Source organism: Macrobrachium nipponense, chromosome 17, assembly GCF_015104395.2.
Source record: "Macrobrachium nipponense isolate FS-2020 chromosome 17, ASM1510439v2, whole genome shotgun sequence".
Classification (NCBI taxonomy): domain Eukaryota; kingdom Metazoa; phylum Arthropoda; class Malacostraca; order Decapoda; family Palaemonidae; genus Macrobrachium; species Macrobrachium nipponense.
This window is the reverse complement of record NC_087210.1, coordinates 29,863,917-29,874,401: the sequence shown is the minus strand read 5'-3', so window position 1 is coordinate 29,874,401 and position 10,485 is coordinate 29,863,917. Positions and strand designations below refer to the sequence as shown.

General features: G+C 38.7%; 1 protein-coding gene across 2 annotated transcripts in view; it reads left to right on the top strand.

Annotated features, from left to right (window-relative positions):
- Positions 1–1,117: 1,117 nt before the first annotated feature.
- LOC135196155 (tubby-related protein 4-like) overlaps positions 1,118–10,485 on the top strand; it is a 453,453-nt gene continuing 444,085 nt past the window's right edge. For both annotated transcript variants that reach the window (XM_064222719.1, XM_064222718.1), the window contains exon 1: positions 1,118–1,602. In XM_064222719.1, the coding sequence (XP_064078789.1) occupies positions 1,507–1,602 (96 nt within the window). In that variant the 5' untranslated portion in view covers positions 1,118–1,506. The remainder of the gene's footprint in view (positions 1,603–10,485) is intronic.

The window sequence follows — 10,485 nt, the reverse complement described above, 5'->3', positions numbered from 1 at the left end:
ATAGACCCATAACACGTTGATACCCATCCCGTGTGGTGCCATGGAGACTGTAATATTGTTCTCTACAACGTTTCTGTTACACGACTCGATGTCAAGCTCAGATGTCCAATTTCTTTATCCTTATCTTGTTCGTATGTTTTAAGTTTCATTTAAGAGCACATTCCCCTAACAAGCCTAATGACAGTCTAGAAATGTATATATATAGAATTCAGTGGTCCTGTTGATGATAATAATAATAATAATAATAATAATAATAATAATAATAATAATAATAATAATAATAATAATAATAATAATAATAATAATAACAGCCTCCCACAGTTCGAAATATACATAATTAAATAATTAAATTCAATGTTAAGAAAACAAACAACAGAGATGATGGAAGTGTTGAGAGAGAGAGAGAGAGAGAGAGAGAGAGAGAGAGAGAGGGGAGAGAGAGAGATTCTTAACAAACTCAGCAAAGGAAAGGGAGAAAAACAGACGCATTGCTTTAATCATACCCGCAACCAGTCAGTTTATAAACAGTGTTGTACAATATATATATATATATATATATATATATATATATATATATATATATATATATATATATATAGATATAGATATATATATATAGTGTCATAAACCTGAATACCTTTTTTTATTATTAATTTCATTTAAATTCTAGCGAGCATGATGTTGGGACACCCCTCTTCCTATTCACACGATAAACAAAGGACTTCTCAGAAGTTTTGCAAGTAAATCCGACGATGTGAATAGAAAAATATAAATAAATGGTGCGCTTCTAGTTAAACGATACGAAGCCATATTGGTAAACCTCCGAGTCCAAACAAGAATATATCGCAGACACGCGACTTCATACAAATGTCCGGGAGGCCCACGGAATATTTTGTATTGAAAGTTTAAGATCAGTAGGGACACCTCAAAGTTTTAGCTGTCGGCTGATAAACGTATAAATAATAATGATAACAACTCCTCATAAAACTATCCAGTAAAAACAGATTAGGCGGACTAATAATAAATAACATTTAACATTTAAAAGTCAATTATAATAAGAAGATCACATCACTTACCGTAATACGCCCAGATAAAATAAGTGACAGCTGAAAATTAAAGAGATTCCGTCATCAGAGAAGGAAAGGAAAGGCTGTAGTGTAGTAGTATATGACAGGTCGTTGCCCTCGCCCCATGCGGACCACGGCCCTAGAGCCAACACGCCCAAGGATGCTGGGATCATCTGTTTCCTAGTTGGTTCCTCCTCGATCTTCGAGGACGAGCGGAACAACGACCCTGAGTCGGAAGGCGGGACGGCTGGAGGGGGAGCTGGGTGGAGGGGGTGGAGAGGTGGCCCTCGAAAGTGTTGGGGGAAGTGAAGGGCGAGGAGAGATCGACTCGGACGAGGGTGGAGGTGGAGGCGGTGGAGGAGGTATTGGTGGCCCTCCAAGATCCCCCTCGAACTCGCCGTCTTCGTCTTCCTCCTCCCCCTCCTCAACCTCTTCCTCCATGCATCTCCACCTCGAATCCACCTCCAATGCTCGGAGCGACTGTTCCATCCTCTCCCTCTCCTGGATGGGGAAAGTGCCCGATGATATGCCCGAGGTAAGTCAGCCTTTTTCTTTTCATGGTCTTTCTCCTCCTCTCCTCCTCCTCCTGCGAGATATAAATTGCTCAGTTTCTACCTAATTCTCACTATTGCATTTGCTTTCTCCCTGTCAATTCAATATCTATTACAATATGAGATCCCTTCTTTTCTGTCAATTCCAGTCATCACATGCTTCTCTCGTTTTCTGTTTTCCACATCTAGTCTCTAGCACAACACTGGTTCTTCCCTGTTCTTTCCGTTCTTTGTCACTGCATTTTGGTTTATCCTTTCACGTCTGTTCCTTCGGTGGACTTGTCAGGACATTTTGGAGCATCTGTAGTAGTTTTTTCATTTTTTATTCAAGTATATTACTTATATCCTCCTATTCTGTCTTACTACAGCAGTGTTCCTTACCTTTGCCCCAATGTTGATCTTATTGTAGCTTTTTTAAAAAATTATAATACTTATGTTAGGACTGTTTTTGTTGTTAAAGTCTTTTATATGTGGCAATGTTTCCTTATATGTCTACAATAATGGCTTAGATGAAATATGAATCTAGGTATCGTGAAAAAAGTTGAGGATATAATTGAACGCGTAGCAATTCAGTGCAAAAGGGAAACATTCGAGTATGGAGATTTTATCTGTCCTTCATACAAAAAATGTACAACACACCTTCTTGATATGAAATTTCGACAACGTCATTTATCTCTGGAGCCATTTTCATCATTATCATCGTGCACTCCATCTTAAGAAATAGCCAAGGCATCATCAACCTGATTAGAAAGCTCCCCCAGAAAGTATTCTATGAATAAAACGAATAGAGAAGTAAAGACAAACTCGTACAAATAACTTATTAAACTGTTGTTTTAAAAGCTACTATGGCTATCATTCTGATGGTAATCGGGTAACCAGACAGTATAAAGGCATATGTGATAGTTTCTGAACCAGTAATAAATTCAAAAGATAAAAAAACTAAATTTTTTAAACTGAAAATATAGAGCTTTCTTAGATTTATTATCATGAAAGCAATAGTGACAGCCTCTCTGAAACTGACAGTTCGTCAGGTCATTATTAATGCATTTGTAGGAAGTTTCAGCAGTTCCAGCGTCAGTCCATTAGACTACGAAACTCCTCCCAAAACTTGTTGGAGAATTTCTAGTAGCGGCCATCACTTGAAGTTAATTTCCGTCCTGGGAGATTTCTAATATATAATCTATTCTGGTGGTGACTGCGCTTCGTATTATTGGGAATAATATGTAATATTAAAGATTAACTTTCGAAAAAATATGAGTACGAGTTTTGCCACAAGACCGACCGATAAATCACACCTATTGGGATGTTGCCTGCGAAGTGAAATCGACAAACAATATGAAAAATAAAACAATCAACCGAATACCAGACATACGAAAGGATTAATGTATTTTGACAAAGGCTGAGGACGTCACGGTGGGGGTAAAACATTGAGACTTATCTTTTACATGTAGTCTCCTTAAGTTATATAAGCTGCCTGGACTTCAATTATTTCTCAAAAAGGCCTGGATATCCCGGGAAATCTGTAGAAGAAAACGAACGTCCGTCCCTCCCGCATTCGAAAACTGTCAGATTCGTTCCCCTAACTTGAAGCACTCAGAAATTATCATATTTTCATTGAAATAACTGTTGGCTCCTCACTGGAATTGCTTTCAGGTGCAATCATACCTTCCTGGAATGGAATCCTGGAACCATTACTCAATTCATATCCAAGAATCGAATATTTTCCCATCGGTTTAAAACCCTTGAATGCCCTGCCGTATCCACACGGAATATAGAATCGGGTCGATAACCATTGATTTATTTATAGATGCCGTTACCGTCGCCCTTGATTGGAAACTGGGTCCATCGCTTGAGCTATTTCCAAATGCTATTGTATTATCTTTCCAGAGAAGAGGACATGAACACTGCCTAATTCAAATCTAGGTTACGTTATATCAATCACGAATCGAATCTGGATCCTTCGCCCGATTCACCTCCGGCTGATATCCTACTATTTTCCCGAAATGTTGTCCAGACTCGCTGATTAATTCAAACTCAAAGCCTGTTTATCCTAGAACCGAATCTGCGTCGTGAGGAAATTCACATTTAGTTCCTGTTAGATCCTCCTTAAAGGTAATCCGCGCTGATCATTTGAATCATTTCCAATTGCTATTATGCTTTCTGTGACATGACTTGGTGTTCATCTGTCTGTCAAGTGTTGCTGGATTTTCTTTTTCGCGTCAGGGGATGTTATCTCACCCAGAAACGAATCACTGTCCGTCACCTGCTGCATTTCTTTGTATTATTATATCTTCACGACATCGAATCAGGGTCTAGTGTATGTTCTCATTCATTGATTGATCTGCTTCAAGGAGCTGTTACTTACCGCTGGTATCAAATTCGGGTTCGTTGCTATTATACTTTCCTAGAATGGAATCTGGACTTGATTCACTCCCAGGGCTACATACTCTTCATAAATCGAAATTGGGTTCGTAACTCGTAACTTTATTTACTTCATGGCGCTATTAGTTTTTCTAGGAATGAAATAAAGGTGCGTTGGTTAAATCACTCTTCAACGCTATCACGTATTCTTGGAATCAAATCCCGATCCACCATCCTCAATTGACTGTAGGTAGTAATATACCCGCCTGGAATTCAATCCCGTCTAATGCGTTCATTTAAATCCAGGTACCTCCGTATCTTCCTGGAATGGGATAAAGCCCACTTTAGGATTCACGCCCAGATGCTATTTTACTTTCCAGGAGAAATCCAGGTTAGTCGTCTGATTCACTTTCAGGTGTAATTATTTCTTGTTAGATCGGAGTTTGGGTTCATATGGAGCCCATCGTAGGTTCATCTCCCTGATTCACTTCCAGTGCTGTATGACTTCCATGATTCCAGACTGGGCGTCCATATGAAGTCCATCGCTGGTTCATCTCCCTGATTCACTTCCAGTGCTGTATGACTTCCATGATTCCAGACTGGGTGCCCAAGTCCATCGCTGGTTCATCTCCCTGATTCACTTCCAGTGCTGTATGACTTCCATGATTCCAGACTGGGTGTCCATATGAAGTCCATCGCTGGTTCATCTCCCTGATTCACTTCCAGGGCTGTATGACTTCCATGATTCCAGACTGGGCGTCCATATGAAGTCCATCGCAGGTTCATCTCCCTGATTCACTTCATGCTGTATGACTTCCATGATTCCAGACTGGGCGTCCATATGAAGTCCATCGCTGGTTCATCTCCCCGATTCACTTCCAGTGCTGTATGACTTCCATGATTCCAGACTGGGCGTCCATATGAAGTCCATCGCTGGTTCATTTCCCCGATTCACTTCCAGTGCTGTATGAATTCCATGATTCCAGACTGGGCGTCCATTTCATCTACTTCCGGTAATGACCGATTTTCCAGGAATAAAATGACGGATCATTGAGTCATTCAAAGTACGATGCTTTAATACACTCCTGAAATCGAATCATGATCCACAGTTTGATCAACTTTCAGGAGGCATTTTATATATTCCTAGAATGAAATCCACTGCCATGGTTTTATTTACATCGAAATGGTGCTGTATCTTCGTGGGGTACTGGTCGGGGTTCTTTTTATTTGAATTCATTTATAGTGAAATAATATTTTACTTAGAGAAAGGTCTTGAAACACACTAGATTCAGTTATTTAGTTCCAAACAAAGTATGAACAAAGGAAGTTCAAAGATAGGTATGATTGAGTTGAATTGAATATAAAATTTAGTCCAAAGGCCAAGCACTAAGACCTGCGAGGTCATTCAACGCTGCAATGGAAATTGACAGTAAAAGGTTTGAAAGTGTAACAGGAGGATGATAACCTCGCAGTTGCACTATGAATCAAGTGTTAGGAAAGGGTGGAAAGTAAGATGAAGAAAGAGTATATGAAATGAGGTACAATAAAAAGAACGAAAGTGTTTGCAGCTAGGGGCCGAAGGCACGCTGCAAAGAACCTTAAGTAATGCCCACAGTGCACCACATGAGGTTCCATTGACAGCACGGGCGATAGGTATTATTGTCCGTGATTATACACACTAAAGTCTGTCTTTGAAGAAAATTCTTACATTGAGGATAAAATGTACGCGGTAATTCAATTAACTTTTGTTAGTAAAAATGTGGTGCACGAGAGTTCCTATCTTGCACTCGCATAGAGAATTTTGACATTGGACTCTTCCTCAGGGAAGTGTCACGAATTCCTGGATTTCTATGACTTTGCTAATATTACCAAAGAGAAACCTATTTATTAGCGTCCTTATCAGTAATGCAGAAAAGAGGAGAAAGGTGGAAAAAAGAAGACTAAGTCCAAGAAACTCTCAAAAGTCAAATGACTAGACGCAGACAATGCTGTAAAACGCGAGAGAAGGGATCATTTAAAATTCTTGGAAGGATATCCATTTTTAAATGAACAGTCGAAACCCATGAGGATGGTAGTTTTCCGGTTACTTACCACATCACGATTACCTCAAACTATACGATGTCCTGCCTCCTCTAAGGCCAGAAGGTTCACGAGCCACTCTATGGCGCCACAGAATGGCGTCAATGTGTGGCGGGGATGTGGCTTCCCATAGGTTTCCATTGTTTATAAGCTATGTCAAGCATACGAGCGGCTGTAGCAAGCGACTTTGGCAGGCTATCGCTGATCCCCACCACATATTATAAACAATGGACACCTATGGGAAGCCACATCCCCGCCACACACCAACGCCACTCCGTGGCGCCATAGAGTGGCTCGTATACTCATGGCTTTACAGACATCTTATAGCTTGAGCTGAATCGTGTTGTGGTAATTAACTGAAAATTACTCTCCTCATGGGTTTCGACTTTTCATTAAAAAATGTTGTATATCCTGAGGCTTAAGATGTTTATTTTGATGTGCGTGTCCTCCTTCCAAGAATTTGAAAATGATCCCTACTCTAGAGTTTAACAGCACTGTCTACCTCTAAGTCATTTTGTCTTTTGAAGGAATTGCTTGGACTTTGTGTCTCCTTTTCTCCACTTTATCCTCTTTCTTTGCATTACTGATAAGGAAGCTAGCAAATAGGTTTCTTCTTTGATAATAGTTTTAAATGTCATAGAAGTCCAGGAATTCATGACACTTCATTGAGGAAGAGCCCATGGTATAGAATTCTGTATGTGAGTGCATGGTATTCTGCTGTTGCCGAACTTTTTTCGTGCTGCACCACCTTTTTACTAAAAAAAATTAATTGAATTACCGCGTACAATTTGTCCTCAATGAAAGACTTTTCTTCAAAGATAGACTTGTATAATCACGGACAATTATACCTATCTTTGAACTGCCTTTGTTTGGAACCAAATATCTGGATCAGAGTGGCCCGTGTACTCCTGGCCTAAATGTGTATGGATCGAAAAGTGATCATCGAAGGTTGCTGGCTCAGATGTCCATTTTTTAAGATACATACGATAGAGTATATAGAGCCGTACTTGGCTCCTCTTTCCCAAAGTTAAATTTACACGACCTACTTTCTCAAGGACCTCTACGTACAACAACGATCTCCACGAAGCACAAGTAACGTTTTTCAATAGGTTGTTTACATAATAGGAGCTCCCAAACATAACCTAGAATCAGACAAGAAACAAAAGACACCCTTCCCAAAGAATAACAACTCTTATGTAAACAAACTCTCATTATTCTGTCAAAAAAATGATGACCACAATAATGATTTAGGGTGATACGATACACATATGAAAACTGAAACTTGGAATCAACAGCACAGAAGACGAAAGGAAGAGGGTTGATGAAGGAAAGACGGTCGGGGGGGGGTGTCTCCTCAGGCGCAACTCTGCTCCCATTGTTAGAAGGTCTTTTGATGACAATATGGAATCAAATATTTTCCGAGGGAATGGGTCCCAAAAGGTCGGGTTTGGCGCCTCAGTCCCGAGTACTTTCCCCCTGTACTACTTCGCCTTCTCCCATCGCTTTCCAGGGAATGGAGGTGATGATGCCACAGCTGGACTCCTTCTAGGATTATCTATGGTATGATTATTTCTTCTTCCCTTCTTCTTTCTTCTTCTTCTTCTTGCTTCTTCTCTTCTCCTCTCTCTCTCTCTCTCTCTCTCTCTCGTTCTTCTCTCTCTCTCTCTCTCTCTCTCTCTCTCTCTCAAAACGCTGGAAAGACCTAAACTTAACCTCGATAAACTTTAACTCCTAAAAAACGTTCTTCCTATTTTATCTGCAATAAAATCGAAGATTGAGTTGAATTTGAAATGCAGGATTTACATACGAAAAATCTCAAATCCCCCGCCCCAGAGGCGCCTGCCCCCCCCCCCCATCTCTCTCTCTCTCTCTCTCTCTCTCTCTCCTCTCTCTCTCTCTCTCTCTCTCTCTCTCTCTCTCTCTCGATTAGGAATCAACACTACCCCTTAATGAACTTCATCTACTTCCACGAGAACTTGAAACCTATTCAAGAAACAAACTTTCTTTCTTCCAGGGGTTAGACAGGATCCAATCGGCTCTCAATTACCACAATGGAAACTACCCTTCAAGATTCAAGTCTTTTATACAGCCTAATCAAAGGAGAACGTTCAGAAAGCGTCGGTAGAGTGGAAGTTAGCATTTAGTGTCATAACTTTCACGGAGAATAGCCGCGCTGAGATCCTTTTTAGAAGAGGCCTGGCAACATTTTGTGAATTTCATTCGCTGTATCCTCTGTAACTGGCACTAACTTGGCGAAAGCGTCTCAGAGAGAGCAGCTGTGATGAGGACCTTAAATTTCATACCTATTCATTCCCGCCTTCATAATATTATTTTCTACATTTATTTTCGCTGGCATCAAAACAGCATCAACATTATCTGTAAAATGCATTATGAAAGTAAATTCATGTGAAACAAAAGTGTGGAAAATGCGTTTTTAAAGCACAATTTCCGCATATGTATTTTCAGTTTGACCTTTTCATTTTACATATTATGCTATTCATTTTCTCATGGTGGGTGAAACAGAAAAATGTTATTGAATTTATTTAGACACGAGATGTGTTTCAGTTATATAAAAAGCAACGTATATACGAAAACGCATAGACTAAAATAAACGTGAATATGTTTCTAACAGAAGAGATAAAGATCTTCATTCAGTGTATCCTACAACAAGATCTTGAAAGGAAATATTTTTAGTGATTCCAAGTGAGAAAATAAAAATATACCTTGGAACGATAAAAGAGCAATGTTAGGCTTTTGAAAATTAAGTGGAATATCTTCATAAAATACACATTCACACTTTTACGCATATATATATATATATATATATATATATATATATATATATATATATATATATATATATATACTTTAACCTTGTAAGTAATTTCTCCATGTCAGTTTTCCTAAGAAATAGCTTCTATACTCGTTAGATAATGCCGAGACAAGCTTGTCACATTGGGTAATTCATTTCAAAATCAAATGTCGTTGGATAGTTCATAATTATCAAGTAAAATACAAACTTCCGATTTTAGCAACATCTAGAAAAACATTGGTGATTAGTTGCCTCACTTTAGTTAATAAATGATACTTTATGACTTATACATGGCTGTGCCCTATATGTTACTGTCTTTGGTTTAGAAATAATAATGAAAGAATATTAAGTCTGCAGATTGTAATGCTTATCAAGAATCTTCAGTTAAGCGAGCCTGATGTTTGCCATTTGGTCAAAGATAAAAGATGGCCGGAGACTCATTGTTTGCGCACATTCGTAACCAAATTTTACAGAAAGGTGACGGAATCGCCCATTCGTTGGAATGATCCAGTGAAAGCCTTGAATAAAAAGCGCAGATAGTTAGGCACGAGACAGAGAACCCTGAACAAAATGAAGTCACTCTTTTACCCCCACTGAATTACAGAATACACAAAAAGAAAAGTCAAGAACCTTGTTAGTTTGAACAAGTATTCTTTTCTAAATCTTTCACAAATTTCCTGATGTACAAAAACTGCAATGCAAAACCGAGTTTAAGACGTCGCTGATGACAACGATTCAATGCTGCTTCACAGCTACAATTGATATGAAAAAAACTATTTGGATGTTGTAAAACCTTTCATATTTTTGACACCTGCCACACTTAGTCGGTGGAATTCAATACTTCTCGTTCGCCAAGCTAAGATGTTCGTTTCCAGCAACTCTTTCTGGATTCCAATTATCGCAGTTCATTTCCAAAGGTAAAATCTAGTTTCTCTATTCCGGATTCATAAGGTCCCCAGGATTTCTCATTAATCCGCGAATAACATTTTTGGCTGAAAGGTAATTAGTATCTTGTCAAGTCCTTACTATGTGTGAGCCGAGCTACTTTTACTCGGACAAATTACTAGTCCTACTTTACTTTTGGTTCTCCGGACGACTTCCATACCATAGCGTAGAGGGTTGTTCTCAAAAATAAAAGGACAAATATACGGTACATTTAAAATCACAAGAGAGATTCCCATTATTTTACCACCGTTTATTCGAAACTTTCCTTAAGCTGAGATTAGGGTTCCTTTATGAATTGATCGCCCTCAAGATGTTTCCATGGTAATTAAAAGGTTTTTCCGTAAACGTCAGCAAGAATTTAAAGATTAGTTTTTACTTAGGACATTAAGTACAAATAGCGAGGTTTCACTGAATGACTCTACATGTCATGCCTTATTTACCAAACCATTTTCCGGCAAAAAAAAAAAAAAAAAAAAAAAAAAAAAAAAAAAAAAAAAAAAAAAAAAAAAAAACAATGACTCTCCATGTCCTGCTTTCTTTACCAAACCATTTTCCGGCAAAAAAAAAAAAAATACAGGATGACTCACCTATGTCCTGCCTTCTTTACCAAACCCAAACCGGTTTTCCGGCAAAAAAAAAAAAAAAAAACAAAAAAAAAAAAAAAAAAAAA